General features: G+C 33.3%; 3 protein-coding genes across 5 annotated transcripts; 2 read left to right on the top strand and 1 right to left on the bottom strand.

The window, feature by feature from the left end:
* The first annotated feature begins 11,837 nt into the window (after nucleotides 1–11,837).
* LOC110822130 (O-Glycosyl hydrolases family 17 protein) lies at nucleotides 11,838–13,844 on the top strand. Of its 2 annotated transcripts, none has more exons than XM_022052142.2 (3): nucleotides 11,838–12,197; nucleotides 12,345–13,478; nucleotides 13,556–13,844. In XM_022052142.2, the coding sequence occupies exons 1-3, from the start codon at nucleotides 12,104–12,106 to the stop codon at nucleotides 13,585–13,587; spliced, it is 1,260 nt and encodes a 419-aa protein (XP_021907834.1). In that variant the 5' UTR covers nucleotides 11,838–12,103; the 3' UTR covers nucleotides 13,588–13,844. The 2 variants fall into 2 exon arrangements, with proteins under 2 accessions (XP_021907834.1, XP_021907833.1); XM_022052141.2 differs by having other exon boundaries at nucleotides 11,839–12,197; nucleotides 12,342–13,478.
* A 373-nt stretch (nucleotides 13,845–14,217) lies between these two features.
* Nucleotides 14,218–19,175, bottom strand: LOC110822455 (uncharacterized). Of its 2 annotated transcripts, none has more exons than XM_022052581.2 (6): nucleotides 18,965–19,175; nucleotides 17,472–17,584; nucleotides 17,315–17,387; nucleotides 16,878–16,943; nucleotides 14,642–14,738; nucleotides 14,218–14,558 (listed from the first exon to the last, which is right to left on the bottom strand). In XM_022052581.2, the coding sequence occupies exons 2-5, from the start codon at nucleotides 17,501–17,503 to the stop codon at nucleotides 14,667–14,669; spliced, it is 243 nt and encodes an 80-aa protein (XP_021908273.1). In that variant the 5' UTR covers nucleotides 17,504–17,584; nucleotides 18,965–19,175; the 3' UTR covers nucleotides 14,218–14,558; nucleotides 14,642–14,666. The 2 variants fall into 2 exon arrangements, with proteins under 2 accessions (XP_021908273.1, XP_021908274.1); XM_022052582.2 differs by lacking the exon at nucleotides 18,965–19,175 and adding an exon at nucleotides 18,715–18,946.
* A 232-nt stretch (nucleotides 19,176–19,407) lies between these two features.
* On the top strand, nucleotides 19,408–21,244 carry LOC110822392 (zinc finger protein AZF1). The gene has a single exon (XM_022052505.2). The coding sequence runs from the start codon at nucleotides 20,136–20,138 to the stop codon at nucleotides 20,871–20,873; it is 738 nt and encodes a 245-aa protein (XP_021908197.1). The 5' UTR covers nucleotides 19,408–20,135; the 3' UTR covers nucleotides 20,874–21,244.
* Nucleotides 21,245–21,685: the final 441 nt, after the last annotated feature.

Consider the following 21,685-nt stretch of genomic DNA (forward strand, 5'->3'; position numbering starts at 1 on the left):
AAAAATATATGAATTATTATTTATACATAAATATATTTATGTTTAATAATTTTGGTTGTGTGAAAAATGTTCGTGTCCTTTTTTAGTCAATAAACAATTAATTTTAGCTTTCGTGGAGACCGAGACGTGAGCTGATCTGCTCTCTCTCTTTTTTTTTTTTTTTTTTTTTTTCCCCTTTTTAATTATTTTTTATGACCAAAAAAGTAAACCCATCAAATTTTCCCTTCGGTGCATTGCTCTGAGCCCCTATTTTTTTTTTTTTATTTTCATTGCTCTTCAATCCTCTGCATGCAGGACCACTGATCATACCATGTGGACCAAAAATCACACCGCATTTTTCCATCACCAAAAGACATGATGAGGAATAGACAGAAATACTATTTTGGGTCATGCGTCTCTTTTTATTCGATAATTCACGTCGAAACTTTTCCGCATAATAAGAAAATATCACGCACGTTGAAACTAATCTCGTTGTGATAATAAAACAATAAACCATTTGCATTTTGAGGGAGAGTTTCGAAATTTTTAGGGGGTAAAAAAAAAAAATTTAGATGCCATTAGTGAAATATGTACTCGAAACTTATAAATTCTTCCAATTTGTTTACACGTTAATCAAGTATATAATCCAAATTCGGTAGTTAATTTTTTGTATTTTACTTATAAAATAACTTTATTTTAAATTTTTTTATTGTATATTTTTATACATTGCGTCGATGCCCCGCTAATTTTGCAACGCAATGTGAAAATTAATTTTAGTAAAGTTAGATCCCTCCTTAAAATTATTTATAATTTTAATAACAACTAAAATTAAAATATGGGTTTGATCGTGTTGAAGCACATAGCTACATATTGTAGGTTATAATGAATAACTTTGATTTTATTTTATTTTTTTTAAATGTACTTAAAAAATTTCATCAGTCAATTTTATTACATACAGTAAAAAAGAAAGGGTAAAAATGTAAAATCGTAATAAAGAGGAGATGAGCCAGTTAACGTGCTGTGAGACTAATCTACCACCGACCTTGTCTGTCAGTGAGTGCCTTTGGTCGGCGCACACGCCCATTTTTTCACATCTCCTCTCTTTTTGCCTTTCCCTTTCCCTTCCACATTTCTTAATGAGAGACTCTCACCACCTTACAAAAAGACAATATTATCCTTTTAAAAAAAATATTCAACTTAATTCTTATATTAAAAATAATAATCTAATAACTTAAACTAAATTAGAAAACATTAATCTGCCAGATTAACGCTGCTAAACACCCTAAACGTTTAACACTAATCCCACCACAGTTTCTCTTTCCCAACGTGATACTTTTCTTTCCAAGCCAGATATTCCTCTTGCAGCTTTTATTAATATTATTTCCCAATTCCCAATGCTTTTTTTTTATTATTTTTTATTTTTTACTTTTAAAATATTTTGTTCCTTGTTTAAAATTGAAAGTTTAAAAATTAATATAATTTTAAAATACAAAAAACAAAATATATATATATATATATTTAAAAGTATAAGTAGATGCTTAATTTTGGTGGGAGATTATTTGGGACACAATGAGTGGGGGAAGCAAAGCACCTGGGTTTTCTTGCCAACTGGGTCTCCATTCCACAACCCCAAAACTTAATTATGAAAAGATACTTGTTAAGGTATAATTTATGAACCACATTTATACGTTACCTGCTTTTTTATTTTTTTACTTTTTCTTAAAAAGTATTTATTTATTTATTTATTTATTTTAAATTATTTAATTAAAGGGTATTATTGAAATAAATATTTTTATAAATGTAGATTAATAATCAAATAATTGTTGGTGGAGTGGGATCCACGAACGTTTGCATCAATCACGTAATAAAGTTTTATGGCAAACAAAACATCATGCAATTATATGACTAAAAATTTCTAAAACAAAAAATTTCACCAAAACCTTAATAATAATGATGGAAGATAATTATTGAGATTACTTAAATTAATGCTGTAATTTATTAGTTTAAGTTATTTGTATGAATTAAATAATTAGTACTTTTAAATATTTTATTAAAAATAAATATTTTATAGTTAATTTATATTTACATTTCTAATTTTTTATTTTTTTTCTCAAAATAATTGGGATTATATAGAGAGACAATTTTGAATGTAATTTACTCAGTCTTGGCTTCTACTGCTGGGTAAGTTTGTTTGTTCTAATTTACTTTATTTTGTGTTTCTTATTTGATTAATGCTTAAATTATAATCACTGAATATTTGGAGCATAATCATTATAAAGTACATAATCATCATAATTATTATATTATCATTACATGATTGAAGTTTTCTGTAACTTGAAAAAGATGTTTAAATCAAATTGTTGTTTAGTAATTAGTAATGCCACGATTAGAAAATATGTCATTAGCTTATTATAAATAGATGTATATACACAAACCCACATAAATATTTAAAAATTTATTCATATCGAGGGCATATGATATTTATTTTGTCAAAAACATACTAAATTTATTTAAATATAATTTAATTTATTTATCTTAATTTTATTAATATATTAATAAATTAAATTTTAAATTTTATTAAATAAAACATTATAAATTAATTATTGTTATCTTATAATACATTCATAAAATAATAAATTTTATATTATTAATGAATTTTAAATTTATAATATTGAAATAAAATATAATGATGTAATATTTATTATGTTATTGGTAACGCGTAAAGTTAATTGCAACTTCGATTACTTCTCTCCACTTGTATTTTGTTAATTTGTGTCGTGTAATATTAAAAATAAAAAATTATATGAAATAATAGTGAAAAAAATATTAAATTACGGGATGTAAATAATATACTAATAAAGTTTAGAAATAATGTACTAATTAAACTACCTTATATTTATTGGTAGGACACTAATAACTGAGTAAATTAATAAGGGGATGCTAAAAATAAATGATTAAGCAAGGAGCAGACAAAGTAGAAAATGATTTTTAATTAACGAAAATGTGACCATAAAATGAAAGATTTGTCCATTATTATTTGGCATTTTCCTCCGATATGTTCTAACTCTTTATTGATTTCCAAATGTTTTGACCATCAATTATTCTATATCAATATATTGATGAATTATCGTACTAGTAACAAAATTAAATATTAAGATTATTTATGTAATACCTAGGTCCGAAAATCAGTTCGGAATAATTTTTTTATTAGATTAATTATCTAATAATTATATAAAAATAATTTTATATTTTATTTTATTTTATTTTTATTTAATTAAATTTTTGAGAAAAAATGAATTAAGAACGAGATTGAAAATAATATTAAAAAAAATGTGTGAATATTTGAGTTTGAAGGGTGTTTTTAAAAGAAAAATTAGAAATAGGGGAGTCAAAGTACAAAAAAATAAAAATTCGGCCACGTGGGTGACCCAGTCAGCAACGCCGACGAACTAGAGCACGCCGCGTGTCAAAACACGCTGATGTCGCCATCACGCAGGCGATCCGCGTGCCCAATGATCCAACGGTCCAAATTTGATCCCGCGCATGTGAACAGCTCAAATTGGTTCCTTTTTTAGGCACGATCGGACGGATAAGATCATCGCGATAAACGGTCTAGATTCACTCATACAATCGGCCTAAACAGGCAAAGATCTGACGACCCTCATCGCTCCATGTCGACATGAATAGACGGTCTAAATAAATACGAGATGGGTATAAATATCTCGCATCGCAGAAAAACTCAAACCCTAGCCGTCAGCCACCGTCAGAGAAGAAGAACCAGGCACCGGATAAGACGACTGATCGTTGACCGCCACTACACCAGAGCCACTGTCGACCGCAAAAAAAAAAGTAAAATTTCTCTCTACCCACTCAAAATTTGATTCTGACCCTCCATATTGAAGCAAGATGAAAGGCGGGTAAACTGAAAAACCGCGGACAAAGCCCAGCGGAGCTAAAACGGCCCGTGAAATATAAAAAAAATAAATTATGAATTGAATGCGAAAGTAAAACAATAAATTAGGGTTTACATTCCTTACACAATAATTCATGATACCTAATAGGGATAAGAGAATGACATTTATAAAAGAACAACTAATAATCAAATAAATAAATGAAAAGTAAACAAATTGAACGTCCTACTCGTAACCCTCTTGTGGATTGGGTTCTAAATTTTGGTCTTCTTGATCTGAAATGGTTAATAAATGAGTGAGCTACACTAACCTAGTAAGAATGTCACGCTACTCACTGACACAAAAATAAATATTGGTAAAAATTATAAAAAATAACTAATTGAGCTCTTAATTTAAGTAAAATCTGTTTATCATAAATAAAGTCATTTATCGCATGCTTACTATAGCGAGATTTACAAAATATACCTATGGAGTCAAAAACATAAACAGTACCATAATTTCATATGCAATCAGTCAAAATAACAACATTTCTCTTTTATTAGTTTACTGGTATTCATGGGGGACCATAAGAATATCCCCACTACATGTGAATGTTTATTCAATATTTTCAAATAACGGGCCGTCTCCATAATCTGTCCGGTATGAGCACTAAAAAATATCATCCCTTAAATACCTTGTCCGATATGAGGGTGAAATGAACCGTCCCCATATCCCGTCCAGTATGAGTGTCAAATTACCAATCATCGATACCTCGTCCAGTATGAGACAACGTTCACGGTAGGGTTCCCTATGTATCCGGTCTGTCCACCATCTCCCAATATATCCAATAAGACCGTCGTTCATCTATCTACTTAATCAAATAATTTTACGTTTACTTTTAATTTTCAGTTTTTCAATTTAACCGTAATCACATAAAACAAGCAATACATGCATCAAGTGAACACAATCGCATCATCAAAGCAATTCTAGTGTATTATCATACATTCAAAATTTGTAAAATCAGGCAATCAGTTAAATATAGCAAATAGTAATAAGTAACCAGTTCCGGCTCCATTAATAACCTGTAATTAATTACGAATATTTTTTAAGTTTCATAAAATACTATATTATTTAAAATTAAACTTCAATTTCATAATAGGGAATAAGGTGAGGGATTCTTAATCGAGCTGGTGTCCAAATGCTAAGTTTTTTACTACGCCTACTGACGGTCCTCGGGTTTCTTAAATTTTCTTTCGGACATTAAAACATACTTCAAGTACCTAGAAATACCCCTAAAAAATTCAAAATCAGTGTTAGAAACCTTTTTTGGTCAATTCTGAAATTCCAGCACGGCTGCTCTACGACGCGCTCTAGTTCGTCGAGGCTGCTGACTAGACATCCTACGTGACACAATTTTTTTAAATTGTGTTTTGACCTCCAATTTCTAATTTTTCTTTGAAAAACACCCATAAGACCCAAAATTTCATCTCTTTTTTTCAAAATTATTTTCAATTTTGTTATCCAATTAAATTTGTTATTTTTACATTAAATAAAAATTAAAAAATATATTTATACATTAATTTTAATTACATTAAAATTAATTATGAGTATTACAGGAGTTGACGCAGCTAAAACCGAAAAATTCCTCTGATGAGCCATTCTTGCTTCTCGTTTCATGTAATTTTTTAATCATTGTGTTCACCGTCCTTTTCTGTGTAGGTTAGCCAAAGAAGGGCTCCCAGCCGTGAAGGAGGACCAGCGGAGTCGCCGCACCCGGAGACACCCCCCCCCCCCCCCCCCCCCGGTAGTTTAGTTTTTTGTGATTTTTCGGCCAACCGAGGCTCCATAACGTATTTTTTCGTATGATACGTGTAAAATTGACGGAAGCCAGTCAAAATCAACTGAAACTTGCCAAAATCGACCAAAGCGAGGTGAAACACTGCCATGAACGGCAGAGTCGACGCTAGAGCATGACAGCACCGCCGTGCCGAAATCGTAAAATTGGTCAGAAAGAGTTTTGGACACTGATTTTAGATTTTTTGGGTATTTTTAGGTACATGATGAGTGTTTTGGATTCTAAATAAAAGATTCAGAAAATCTGAGACCTGTTAAGAGGTATAGTAGACAGTACGACATCTCGAAACACCGATCTGGATAAGGATCCCTCACCTTATTCTCTGTTATGGTAAAATGAGGCTTAGCGATATATAATTTTGTGTTTTTTTAAAAATTTAAAAAATCCGAAAAATAGTTACAAGTCACTAGTAGATGTATAACCAGTTAGTTCACAATTGTCATAATTTCTTGTTTGTTTTCCTGTTCTGTCCTACTTGTCTGTTATCATATTGTGGATGTTCTTAATTTATAGTTTATATGGTCTTATCGATTTATTCGATTTATTTGATTATTTAGTTACTCGATTTTTTGTTATGATAAACTATAGCGTTTGCATAAATGTCGTCTAATTGATCTGTAAATATAATACGAGATATTGGTATGTGTTTTTTGGTTGTGTTTATTGATGGAAATCTTTATGTAAAAGAATTACTGGTACCTAGTGTAATATACCTAGGCCAAGAATTTGACCGGGAATCAATTTTGACATTCCAAAAAATATATAAAAATTTATTTTTAAATTAATTTATTTTAATTTTTGTTGAATTATGAAAAACATAGGTTATGAATGAAATCGAAAATAATTTTAGAAATAATAGGTGAAAATATAGGTTCGGAGAATATTTTTGAAATAAAATTAGAAACATGGGGTCTAAATGTAAATAAAAAAAATTGTGTCACGTAGGACCGCCCAGTCAATAACCTCGATGAATCGGAGTACGCTGTGTGGTGCAGCATGCTGACGTCGGTGCCACGGGGAATGTTACGCGAGTGAGCCGCGTGCCCCACAATTAGACGGCCAAGGATCGATCCTGCGGGCGTGAATGGCCCAAAATTTTTTTTAAACGCGATCGAACGATCGAGATCAAATTGCAATAGATAGTCAAGATTGATTTTCTCCTTAAGTGCAATCAGACGACCAAGATCAAATTGCAATGGACGATCCAAATTCATTTGCTCATTAGGTACGATTGGACGGACGAGATCAATCGCGATGGACGGCCTAGATCAACGCGGAATTGATATAAATACCTCGTATTATACAGGAATTCAAATCCTAGCTGTCAGTCCCCGTCGGGGAAGAAAACCCAGACACCAAAGAAGAAGGCTGACTGCCGACTGCGAAAAAAGTTAAAATTTCTCATACCCGCTTGGAATTCAATTTTGAGCACCTCTGTGGCCAAATCGAAGCAAAAGAGACGGCGAGTGATTCGAAAACCACGTGCGAAGCCCGCGGAGCTACCTAGCCAAAATCTCAAAACTTCTCCGATGAACCCCTTCCTAATTCCAGTTTCACGCAATTTTTTGATTATTGTGTTTAACGTACTTTTTTGCGCAAGTTGGCCAAATAAATATCCTCAACCGCGAAGGAGGGCCAGCGGAGTCGCTGGACCTGGAGGTCTCCCCTGCCGTTAGGCTCAATGTTTTGTAATTTTTCGATCAGTCGAGACCCCTAATATATTTTTTTACAAGAATACAGCCAAAATTAGCCAAAAACTGGTCAGGCTTAGGTAAACCGCAGCTGTGCCAGAATTCCAAAAGTGGTCAGAATGAGTTTTGGACACCAATTTTGAATTTCTGAAATATTTTTTAGTATGCAACAAGTATTTTGGATTCTGTAGAAAAAATTCAGGAAATTCAATAATCGTTGAGACGTAGTAGGCGGCATGACATCTTGAAACACCGATTCAAATAAGGATCCATTACTCTATTCTGCATTACAGTAAATTGAGGCTTAATAATAGATAATTGTGTGTTTTGTAAAAAATTAAAAAATTTTAAAAATAATTGCAGGTTACTAGTAAAGGCAAGATCGGTTAATTCACATTTATCTTAATTTCCTGTTGATTTCTATTTACTGCCTAAATTGCTCATTATTGCACTATGCATGCTTAATAGTTTGTATAGTCTTCAAGATTATATGGGTTAATTGGTTCCTTCTTTCATGGTTTATCTGGTTATCTGATTTCTCGATTATTGGTTATGATAAGTTTATTCGCTTGCTTAAATACAAATTTATTAACATGTGAATATAAAATGATATATTGGTATTGCGTGGTTGATTATTATATTGATAAAAATCTTAATGTGAATGATTTACTGGGTACCCAGGAGATGACAGATGGGTCTAGTACATAAGAACCCTACCGTGAATGTTATTTCAGTCAGACGGGACTCAGAAGTCCCTTACCAGTAAGGTTTATGAGATATGGTTCACCCTTATACCAGACAGGGTATCGAGATGGTGGAATGTTTGGCGCCTATTACCGGATAGGGTATGAGAACGATTGATTAATTGTTTAATTAGATATTGGGTTCACGAGTAGGGAGACATCCATATGGATCCTCAGGGGTACCGGTAAGCGAATAAAAAATAAAAAGTGATCGTCTTTTGTTATCTTATATGTGAAAATAAAAAGTATATGAATATGAGTCTTCATAAATTGTTTTTAGAAAGAACTTGTTACGGAAACACGTAATAAATGTCTTTCTTTATATTAAATGAATTTACATTAAATTAATTACTCTATTAGTTATTTTTCTAATTTTTTACAAATATTCAGTTTTTCGTATCTGTGAACAGTGTGATATTCTTATTAAGTTAATGTAACTCATTTTTTTATTAACTATTTTATATCAAGATAACAAAGATCCAGATCCCGATCAACAAGAGAGTTATGAGCAAGTCACCACCCAAACTCCCTTCAAGAGCTAGTTAATGTCGTTTTAGAATGCTTAATTATTTGTTTTTCGTTTATTTCGTTAATTTTTGTTTGTTATTTTAGAATGGACATTCTCATATCCTTATTGTAAAGTCTAAATTATTGTGTAAGGAATATAAACTCTAATTTTATTATTCGCTTCCGCATTTAATTTATGAATTTATTTCTATTTAAATTCCGAACTTTTACATATACTACTACAAATTACGATATATAATAAAATTTGACAAATATTACTGTATTTTTTACTTATCTTAAATAGTTGATTATAAGTGATTATTTTAATTTAATCCTAATAAAATATACTTTTTTGATATATCATTTATGTTTTCTTTGTAACTTCAACTACTTCGAAATATTAATATTTCATAATTTTATTATATTTCATTATTTATCATAAATTTAATTATCAAACATTATTAGTGGATTAATCGTACGCTGCTACCGCCCCCATCTGCCACCTGCTACCATTGGTTACTCACCAGTTGCCTCCTCCAATCCCGGCCGAATTTTTATAGTCTATGCCGATCACTGCCTGCTGCCCTTTCATTATCAAAGTTTTAATTATTATTAAAATTAAAAATTAATTAATTAATTTTTAAAAAATAATTATAAAAACAATATTTTAATTTTAATTTTTTAACTACATCTATTATATATACCAAACACAAAATTTGTATGTTCACTTATTCTCTTTTTATACAATTTTCAGTAATTTTAATATCAACAATTATAGATTATGATTTTTAAATTACAACACTTTCTATAATTATTTTTTTTAAATACTTATCAGTTTATAACTAAAAATACTTTTACTCAAAAATTATATATATTATATGTGTACCTATTACGTTATGTATGATATAATATTGCGGGTGTGTATATTAATACACCAGACATAATTTATACTTCGATTTATTTTATTTATTTAATAATTTTAACATTAATAATTATTTTAACTAAGTACTCATCTTTTTATTTTTTAAAGTGACAACACTTTGTACAAATTATTTTTATTAAAATTTTAACAATTTCTTATTAAAAGTGCTATTACTCTTATAGTTATTTTAATAGTATTTTTGAGTTTAATGTAAAAGTTACAATCAATGTAACCACACTATCAATAATATATTTATAATAAAATACTATAAGGTACTAAAAGAAATTATAGTAAGATTTATCAATAATTTAGCGATAGTCCTACTTATGAGTCACTAACACGTAAATGAAAAATATACTCGTTTTTTAACAGTATCATCCATAGTAGTTTGACAAAATTAAAAATTATGTCATATTTATTTGGTAGTAATTTCATTAAATTTTTACGGCCAACACATGAATAATAGTTAAGATATTAGCACTTTATTTAAAGATAACAAGTTTAAATTTCACAAAATGATGTAGAGTTTGTCAGTCTGTTGTAGCTAACCTAGGACTAATTATAAATTAGTGGTAACTAACCTATAATGCTTAATTAAACGAGATTAGTAACTATTTATTAGTGTATTAATGAAGTTATGCGAATTAAATTAGATTTAGTTATAAAGAGTTAGAACATATCGGAGAAACAAAAATGTTACGTGACAATTAAATTCATTAATTATAAATAGATGAAAATTAATCATAATTTTTTTTTAATTAAAAAAAGTTCATTACATTCTCTTTCTCAATGAACAATACATAAATTTTATTGTAGAATATGATTTAATTTTTCAAAAAACATCATCACTAGGTTATGAAATTAAGAAGTTGAAAAATATTGTGATGCAAGACGACAAAAAAGGAAAAAAGGAAACTAATTCTCATAGAGTTGACTATCTCATTATTTTCATGGACTTAGATTTGAAAAGTTTAGGATTGATGAAGTATTAATTTGAATATATCACACGACTTTCTTTCCCATTTTCCATCATACACCCTACACATATATATATGTATATATGTCTATAGACAATATATATATATATAGACACACACACACCCCAAATGGTACAATTATAAACTTAAATATCCATGTATGATTCCAAACAAGGTCACAAACACAAAATTTAGAGGGGAATATCAAAATTAGACTTTCAAATATTCTACAAAAATATAAGTTGATTTAAGTAGTAAAGCTTGTTATACGATTATATTATATGCATATACATATATATACACACACACACACAAAAAAAAAACATATATAGAGATAAAATAGAGAGGAGAATTTCCTCATAATGACAGAGAAAAATTACTAGATTTAATTATTTAATATGTAGAAATTAATTAAATATATATATCCCATGCATAATTATATTATTTTGCTAATATTTTCGCATTTTCATTTGTTAAATAAAAAAAAATGTATAAATTAGTTAATTTTATTTTCATTGCGTCTAACTAAATTTTTTTAGTTTATTATACCAAAATTTAGTTGTGCATGTTTGCGTGTTATATAATTTAATTTATTTTTTTTAAAAAAAAACAGTATTCTAAATACAAATTTATGTCAATGATATTTGCAAAATTATTTATTTCAAGCCCGAGATATAATGTGGTAACTAGTCAACGATTTGTGTTGACTCAGCTGTCACCTCGCCGGCTCATCACCGTTCACCAATCATCATCACGTAACTAAATAGCAAGAGTAAATCATCTTAGCCACTAACCAATTCCATCATGATGGACTATGGAGGGTCTCCATCGTCTGATCATCTGACAACATGTCCAGTCAATCGCGAGTGTGGACCCCACAAGCCTGTATTACCTTTTTGCGCTTTCACATTAGTGGGCCACCACAGAACAGAACCCAGTGCGACAGTGTCTGTTCGTACTCCTTTCCATCTCTCTCTCTCTCTCTCTCTCTCTCTCTCTCTCTCAATATTAAACGGCAATGCTTAGCGAAGACCCCATGTCGTTTTCGTCAAAAAATTTATGAAATGCAAAACGACGTTGTTTTGGCTAATTTTGATTTGGATATGCATCCTGTTCGGTGGGCCTTGTGCTTTTCAAATTTCACAGTTCCCAAACCTATCTTTAGGTATTTTCTTCTCATTTCATGGGTCCCCTTGGCTCGCAGAACATGGTAAATCACCCCCATTTTTATACGCTGTGTGTTCATGTAGAGTACCCCCCATATGAAATTATCTGCTTTGAACACCTTGTACTCTTGAGTTTTTTTTCTTCTTTTAAAGCGAAGAAAACTACTTTTTCTTGAATTGGGTACAAGGTACAATCCTTTTGTTGTAATTGTAATGTGTGCATACATACAGATGAACTTTTTACCTCACCAATGGCTTCCACCGTAGTATAGAAAAAGTACAGATGAAGCCTAGGCATAAAATGCTCTTGCTCATAATCTGCATAGAGAGAAGGTAGGAGAGAAACTTAGTTAAGGGTGGATAGGTGTTTAGGATGAGAGTTCTTGACCTTAACTTCTATACAATGGAGATGTTGATGATGGTGTATGTCTTTCAGGTTTTCTTCCTCTGTTTTCTGGGTCTCACTGGTAAGCAACGCCCATACTATTTTCATGGAAGTTCTTGTTTTACGGTCTCCCATTTTTCTTCTAATAGATAGTTGCAAATGCTAAGCAACAATGGGCCATGAAAATGAAGTTTTTGTTTTGAGTTTCCATGCTTCTTTTTCTTAGCAGGTGCAGGTCAAGAATCTTTCGAGCTTCTTACTCTTTACGACACAAACTCAGACATGCTTCAACCACGGTCTTCCGGCTCTTATCGTCGTCCAATCGCCGTTTCATTGGATGATAAAAATCTTCGAGAGGTCTCCACCAGTGTTTTAATGGCTGAAACTTGGCTCAGAAACTACGTTCTGGCTCACTACCCTTCTTCCAAAATCACCACCATTGTCGCGAGTCACAGCCTTCTCTGCCATAATGACCAAGAAAACAACTTAGGTCTGGTTCTAACGTCGTTGAAGAACCTTTACCATTCTCTTACAAGGTGGGGATTGGAGAAAGATATCAAGGTCTCTGTAAATTTCTCTTTTGATTGTTTAAATCCAAACTCTGTTTTCTTCAAAGATGAATTTGCAGGGAACGTTGTCAAATCTCTGTTACAGTTTCTCCAGAGCGTAAACTCAACTTTCTCCGTGCACCCACTGGATAAGTTTCTCCCTTTATCGGAGGAGAATGTACGTTTGTTGTCTTCTCGCTTGGTTTCCATGAAAAAGCTTGGATCTTTCAACAACGTAAATGTGATAATCGCCGAAGAAAATCACGCAGAGAAAAGGCTCGAGAGTAGGAAGCTTTCTTTCATGGAAACCAAGCTTGTAGACCCATACCTAGCTAGACCAAGTCCATTACCCGAAATCTCTCCTCTTCATTCCTCCATTGGCTTTTCTGCTCCGGCCAATATCGCCAAAAACCCACACGGGGCCCCAATTCCCCAACCGCCGCTCTCTTTCCCTCTTGTTTCTCCACCGCCGATGTTCATTCCCCCAGCAGATTCTCCTTACAGCTTCTCATTGCCTCCTTGTAACCCCGTGGACTCGCCGGCGCCGGCGCCGGCGGTGGCGGAGATAGTGCAGAGGCTATGGTGCGTGGCGAAACCAAGCGTTCCGGCGGAAAGGTTGCAGGAGGGATTAGATTATGCATGCGGCTATGAAGGGGTTGATTGCGAAGGGATAAAGCCGGAAGGCAAGTGTTTCTACCCAGATACACTTGTTGCTCATGCGTCATATGCTTTCAATAGCTACTGGCAGAAGACGAAGAGACATGGAGGCACTTGTAGTTTTGGAGGAACCGCCATGATTATCAATGCTGACCCAAGTAAGTTTTTTTGCTTCATTAATTAATTTATTTTTAAAAAGTATAATTATAATGGGTTTGTTGTATATTTTGAACAGGTTATCTTGAGTGTCGGTTTGTTCTGAGGTGAGGGTGGTAATGGAGAATATTGTTGTTCGGGATGTTTTGGTAGAGAGTCGGACCGCGGTGGGGTCTGATTGAAAGATGAAGTTGTCTGCTTTTCTCCGAATACAAATATTCGTTGCGAGTACCAAGTAGAAAATTTACTGTTCTTTTTTACTTTTTTGGAATATTTTAACCGTTGTAGGTAAGTGGGTGAGTAATTTTATGCAAAAAAAGGAACAACTCTTTTGACTCGTATGACTAATCAAGATAAAATTTTGTGCCTCTTTTGCTTTAACCCACTAGGATTTTCTTTTTATGACTAAAACCGGCTGCAAATTCTTCTTATCCTAACATTATTGTGTGAATTTTATCAGTTTATATATTTTTAAAAATATTATTCTAAATAGCTTGGAAATTTATTATTATGGTCTTTAAAAGTTACAAACATCATGAATTTATGTAAACTTGCAAAAGATTTAACTGTTCTAATATTATGTATGGGTAACGCAACTGTCTGTGCATCTACAAACTCTAAAATTCAATGTAACATTATTTTAAAATTATAATAATTGTAAGCTATTGTTCGTAGTCTAAGCAATGAACTTTTTTTTTTTTATATATATAAAATTTTTAACTTATCATAAGTTTACTACCATGGTATAATTCTCATAAATTTAGATTAAAAAAAATATTACCCCAATGAACTCGGGAATTGTAAGTTACTGTCTCTTAAAATTCTAAAAATGGTGATCAATCTATCTTCTAGCCTATGCTAAGAGGTTTAACTCAGTTTATACAACCTACTTCCTGGCTGTGTGTACCGCTTGACCGTTATTAACCAACCAGCTAACAACCACCTTCTCTTACAACTAACATTTCTTGTAATAAGAAACCAATACCAGTTTATCCTTGCCTGGACTTAACCCCTTTCACATACCATCTCTTGTAAGTTATAAATACCATCTCTTTCACTTGTAAGTTACATGCATCAACTTCCTGCAAATAAAACATTGTATTGAGACTGTAGTTATAAAAAATATATTATAAAACGACCATGCAATTCAGAAACTCGGAAAGACCCGATATCTTCAGCTTTGGTCTTTGTTATTGGCAACTACCAGAGGCGTCATCAGGTGCAGTTTCACCATCATCTGAAACCTTATGACCTTCTCCCTTCTGCAACAGAAGGTAATTTAGAAAACAAAAAGAAAACAGAACAGTAAAATGTTGCAAAGTTCAGAAAGTAGGGTGACCAAGATATGCATACAAGTCACTATAGGGCAAAATGAAAAGGAGATAACTTTATTATTATTTTTTCGAGTACCCACTATAGGGGTGTTACAATGGTGGCTCTATTGCATGATATGTCTTTATCTCTAAACTTTTAACACGGTTAGTAATTTAGCAGATGTCACAAACCAGCCTAGTAGCAGGAAATTTATTTCAGCATATTCGGTTTCCTGTTATTAATTTAGCAGTAAGAGAATATCCAGTACAAGGACAAATGAGCCAGCTGTCATTACACCTGGTACCTAGTATGTTATTTTTTTTTTAAACTCTCTGGTACAGCAGTATATAGTACCTAGATTCTAAAAGAATTATCAAGAAAATATCTAAGAAAACCCATCTTTCCTCTCTAAAATTATTCTTCTATCCTCTCAGCTTTTCTCGTTCTCCTATCTTTTCTTCCTCTGCTGATCTCTCTTTTCTGCCTCCTCCAACCCTAAAATCTCCTCAAAATCTAAATCAAAATTTGTTTCCCAGTTGTTGTTGGACCACCAGGTTCTATTCTCTACTTCTGTTCTCTGTTCCCTTTCTCTATTTCCCTCTCTTCTCAAGTCCACAACCAGGTTCTTGACAGCAGATTAAACCTACTGTACAGTAATTTGGTTATATTTTATAATACTGGTTTTTTACTACACAACATCACCAAATTATTATACCGTGTACAGAATTATTGCCAAAAAAAAAAAAAAGGGAGAGTTGACATCTGAAGCACCATAGATTCCCCAGCCCCCAATACGAGAACCCAATATGGTTTGGCCTGACAAGAGGAGTTTGCTCTCCAAAGTTAACCACGGAGGGGTTATTCAAGCCATAATACCAAGTCTTTAGGCTTTCGTAATTGTGGCAAATTGCTTGATCCCTATTGTGATCCATCAGACCCGTTGGTTGAAACATCATATACAAGTGTATGTGTGTATAAGTACCTTCTTTTTTTTTTAAATAAGTGTATAAGTACCTTCTTAACAAGAGAATTGCTCCTCTCCAAAAGCTAATGCTAGTAGAAAAAGTAAAGATACCAGCCAGCCACTGCTCTATGTATGTGTGTGTATAAGTACCTTCATAACAAGGGAATTGCTCCTCTCCTAGAGCTAATGCTAGTAGCAAAAGCAAAGATAGTAGCCAGCCAATGGTCTATGTGTGCGTGTATATGTCCCTTCTTAACAAGAGAATTGCTCCTCTCCTAAAGCTAATGCTAGTAGCCAAAGCAAAGATAGGAGCCAGCCATTGCTCTCTCTTACTATATATGGCATAACTTACAAATAAGGCAATATTGTACTCTAAAATTGCTTCTAGAAATTTATAGGAACCCTCGTCCTCCCACTTCTATCCCTTGTACCGTATTTCCAGTTTATATGCACATTTTGAGATCATTATAACCAGAAATTGACAACTTTGAAGCATCAACAGCTGATAGAAGGTGAGACATAATTTTAAAGAGAATATATAATCCTTCAAGTTAACCCTTCATCTTTAATATATATAAGTCCAATGGACCTAAAGAAAACCTAAAATGCTCCATCAACCTCTAGACCAAGTTAAAAAATCAAATGAAATATCATTATTAGTGAGAATAAATGCAACCCTCTTTCAATTCTCTTTTTCCTTTCCCTTTAACACCCCTTACACCATGCTTAAAACCATAGAGTTCCATAAGTACTAAAATTATCAGTATACTAGAGTAAGCTTCACTAAAATCACAAAGTAGCTCACACGTGATCAAGTCATAAATGAAGGTTTTTCAGAACTAATCACTAACAGTTTCAATCATGATAACGTAGACAATAATGACATTGAATGTAAGAGAGAAACGACAGATGTCTTTCGAGAATATTTTTACTTGTGTCCTTTGGGTTTGCTTAAACTTAATCATAACAACTAGATAATTTGCAGTAATATAAAAAATAGACCAAACTTTTGGCTTCTTTAAATCCTTTGTACTGCCTTTGATTAATTGAACACGATAATAATTAGAGGATTGTAAGTCTAGGAACTAAGTTATGAAGAAATAAAAGTCAGATGAAGACAAACCTTTTTACTAAGACCTTGGGCAGTCATAAGCTCATAAAACTTACGCATAAGCATTGCCTCTTCTACCTATAAATCAGATATTAAAAAAAATGAAGTTATCAGTTGCATAAAAATGATACAAGTTTCACTCACTATGAACTCGATTTTCATGCTCTTATCATTTGAAATATTGCATAGGTACTAGTTGCTCCACAAGATTCAACTTTAACTATCATATCCATCACTAGATAAGCCACTACTAAACATCAGCAGAAATTTTGGTGTTTCTCTTCATTCAGCTTTATTTACGAGTTTTCTACCTAATTATCATTCATGTTCACTTGTTCATTCCTCCTCAAAGCATTTACAAAGGTGATATGTATGATAGTCAGGAATTTTAAAATTCATACATGACCAGTGACCTAACCACAACCAGATAAAAGAATAAAGAGAAAAACCTGAAGTCTATGCAGTTCATGTGACATTGAATTATGGGCTTCCCTAAGCAACTCACTCTGCATCTCCAAATGCCTGCAAACATAGAAATCAAAATTAGGGCAATATAATTCCACCAGAGAGCTCTATAATAAATGAGAATCTGTCTCGATACCCTACTTCAGTATGTCTCCAGTGTGTCGTGGATCCATCTATGATTTTTGGTTGTGTCAATATGCAAAGATTAAAAATAGATGTCGCTCACCACCAATGAGAATTTCAGAAAATCAAAGCTGCATTGGAATCAAAAGATATTAGATTGGTGTCTATAAGTGGATGCCACAGAAAAAAAATAATGTATCTTTCAACAAATCAACCATGAGAAATTTATAGTGCGACATGATACACTGGATAAACAAGAAGATCCTAAAATTTAGAAAATCATTACAAAATAAAGTGGCAGAAATAATCTGAAGATGAAAACACAGAAAAAAAAAATACACTACTCATATATATATATATATGAATCAAGTTTTAAAAAAGATCGACACTCCTAAAATCGTCACCCTCAAATCCTCTATTACTTACCCATCAACCAGATATTTATAGAAAATGATATTTTGCTCAATTTCTTGCAAGTGATGCAATTCTAAAATAGACATCACGCAAATAAATACCACTTCCACTTAGTAAGCAGCCACCTCTTGTAATCATCACTTAAGTCCATTCAACTTGTACCTCAAGATCTATCTCCAGGAACTATCATCACTAGGATACCACTTCCATATGATTAACAACTGAATTCCAAACACGTATGCCTTCCCCGTACCAATCTAAGCTTTTCTTAGACTCTACCTCAAGAACAGACCCCTAAGTTTGAGATCATACAGAGTCTTAGGGAATTCCCGGAAACACACAGCAAAAGCAATGCCACTGAAACTCTTATTACCGGAAGAGGACCATACTAAAATCACCACCAGGACAGCCTATTCCAATTCTGTCTGACAAGGTTAAGGTCATTCCACATCCTCACCCCCGCCATAGACATTGGTGAAGATCCAGCACAAGTTTGAGCCCCTAAGAAGGAGCTCACAAGAAATAGATACTGTTATGCTGATGCTTCTGGCATACTACATTTTACTATCTTACAAAAAAAAAAATCAAAATACCAATAGTCGTTCCTCCTGTAGAAAATCAAGTCATCTTACTTCATGCACGTCCCCATCTGCTACTCACTAGAAAATCATACATCTTCACCACTTTAGTTTCCTAACTGAGAACCTCTTTAATAATAGCTCTCTTCCCGGCATCGTTGATGCTTCTCGTATTCCAAAAAGAATACGATCAATCAAGAAGAATTGCAAATTAACCATACATTCTACTCTCTTGAGTTCTCTACTACCACTATTCTTTTTCTGCTTACCTCCTCTTTTTGCCTTACTCGAGATTCTATCTACCGAGATACGCTCCTCCGACCTTCTAAACAACTCGTACATCTGGTTTCTAACCTTTCGAAGCTAACGCCCAAAAATATCCGCTCAACCGTCTCAGATAAATCTTTCTACAAAGATTCAGCCCCTCCGTACTTCCAAGCAGGCCAGAATTCTCCAGAGAAAGATGAAGAATAGTTAGAGAGCAATCAGATGGAAAAAAAGGAGGGAGAAATAGCAAACCTGGCTTTGTTTCCAAAGATATCGATTCAGAACAGAATCACGGGGCACCAAAGCCTCAATCCCGCCAAGGCTGCTAGGCTGAACAAATTCGAAACAAACCCCTCGATCCTCCTCTTCAACGAACCACACAAGGGAGACGAAGAAGAAGAAGAACACACGTTGTCTTTTTCTTTTTTTTTTTTTTGGTCTGGGCACGGGCTCCTTGAAAACAATTCCTTCGGGGTTTGGGGAGGTTCGAAATCTTCTTCTCGTTGGGCTGGGTTGCTCCTCTTAGTATTCGCAATCCATTTTTATCAAGGAAATTAGGGCTTGGGTAGAAAACGCCCAATTCAATCCTCGGCTTAGTTAGGGGGGGTTAGCCCAACAAAACAAAAACAAGAAATGCTGCTTAAATTCAATTAAAAATAATATTATTTTAGTAATCATTTTAAAAATTTATAATTTAAACGATGCAATTAATTTCACGAGCTCAGTCTTACAATAACACTTCCAGTCATCTTCCATGGGGGCTTGAATGGTGAGTGAAGAGAATGTGTCAAGCCTGCCAATTTATTGTTAATTATATTTTTCTCAGAATTACTTATTTTTTAATTTAATAAATTATTCATTATACTCTAGAGGGACCGTCACCAACTGTTCAACTAATTTCCACCATGACTCACGCCGAACAAATACTGTTTATCAATATTAAACCATTAGAATTGCTTGGATTTCATATGAAATAATCAAAATAAATTAGATAAAATGTATTTTAAATTGAGAATAAACCATAATTTTTAAATTTTTTAAATAGTTATTTTTTTTTTATTTTTTTTGGGGGTGAGGGGTGGGGGGCAATGAAATTGGCATGAAGGCACTAGTGTTGACTTAGAAGAAACAATTAAGAGGAATGCATTAGTGTTGACTTAGAAGAAGCAGGGGAGAAGAACAGTGGTAAGTCACCACTTTCTCCACGTTCCCACATGACCGCATTTCTTCAATCACCCACAATTCACTCCTACCAACTTAATTTAGACGTGCACACATCTTAATCTCCACGCTAAACATCACTTACATACGCATATTATATATATACATATATATATAAACACTCAAGATAATACATACCCTTTTCATAGTTCAGTTTAAGTTTCTACTTTCATCTTCTCTTATTTGCTATCAATCAACTTTCATGGCTCTCGAAATGTTGAATTCTCCAACCTCAGCTCCTCCACTGCTACGCCATGATCATGACTTTGAAGAACTCCAGTATTATCTTCACGAACCATGGGCCAAGAGGAAACGAACCAAGCGTCCGCGTCTCGAAAACCCTCCTACAGAAGATGAATATTTCGCTATCTGCCTCCTCATGCTCGCTCAGGGCACCACCACTACTTCTACTACAACCACCGCCGACGACCGGTATAACTCTCATGCTGCTCCTCCGTCGCCGTCTTACAAGTGCAAGGTGTGTAACAAAGCGTTTTCGTCTTACCAAGCGCTTGGTGGGCACAAGACCAGTCACAGGAGCAAGCTCACCGGAGCTGATCATGACCAATCCTCCACCAACAACCCCGCCACTGATATTAGTACTGGTTACGGGGGTGTGTTCAAAACGACTACATTTAATCAAAGTGGGAAGATACACACCTGTTCGATTTGCTACAAGACCTTTCCCTCTGGTCAAGCCCTCGGCGGACACAAGAGATGCCATTACGATGCCACTGGTAACCAGGCGGGCGGTGGTGATTTCGATGGTGATGGGAGCTGTGGTGACGATAATTACAATCAAGTACTACTTGAAGGAGGTACTATCAAGTTTCCGAGCTCCACGAGTCAACGTGACTTTGACTTGAATTTGCCGGCTCCGGGATTCTCACCGCCCTATCTTCTTACTGACCAGGATCGGAAAGGTCAACGGTTCGAGTAAAGTTAAGCTGAGAAATCTTCGTCGGCGAGGCGGATGCCACATGGTTCATACCGTGGCTGATGATTTCAGTTTTCACGACGTAATAAGTGGGACTTTCATGTTATTATTATTTTGTCATTAAAATTTGTTTAATAAATTGTTTTTTGTTGACTACGTCAAAAATAATTATATATGTATACTTGCATTTTGCTGAGTTCCAATCTACAATCCACCGCGAGGTCCACTTGATCAGCCTCCTCCCAAAGCACCCACCAATCAAAGCTTATGATCATGATCTATTGACTAACATGGTTCGGCCACCTATCTACTCGGTCAATGGCATAATTTATTTTCTCTGGCTCCATTGAATTAAATAACAAGGTCATTATTTATTTTCAGAATTCATCTGCTATATATATATATATACATATATACATATACATACACAGTCATGGTTTGAAGCTAAAGTATAATATTTTTGTCACATTTTTTTTAGAAAAAATAATATTCTGTTTTTGTTTTTTCTTCCCTTCTCTAATGAACAGAATGCCGGATCTGCAGGACACACTTTATGAATGTCTCACTCGGCTGGAACGACATGGCCCGTTTCTATATGGGCTATGTTTGTGCTCTTATTTTGCATTTCTATAATATATATATATATATATATTGTTAATTTATAAGCATTTTTTAATTTTAATTATAATTATGAAAATACCATTCTATTTCACATTTACTTAATTAATAATTTGGTGACTGAGGGTTAAATTTTTTTTTTTGACAATTTCATAACTCAAATAATTGTTATACTTTTAAATTAATAAAAATATTTT

This window comes from Carica papaya, chromosome 4 (assembly GCF_054855325.1).
Source record: "Carica papaya isolate Zhongbai chromosome 4, ASM5485532v1, whole genome shotgun sequence".
In the NCBI taxonomy this organism is placed as follows: domain Eukaryota; kingdom Viridiplantae; phylum Streptophyta; class Magnoliopsida; order Brassicales; family Caricaceae; genus Carica; species Carica papaya.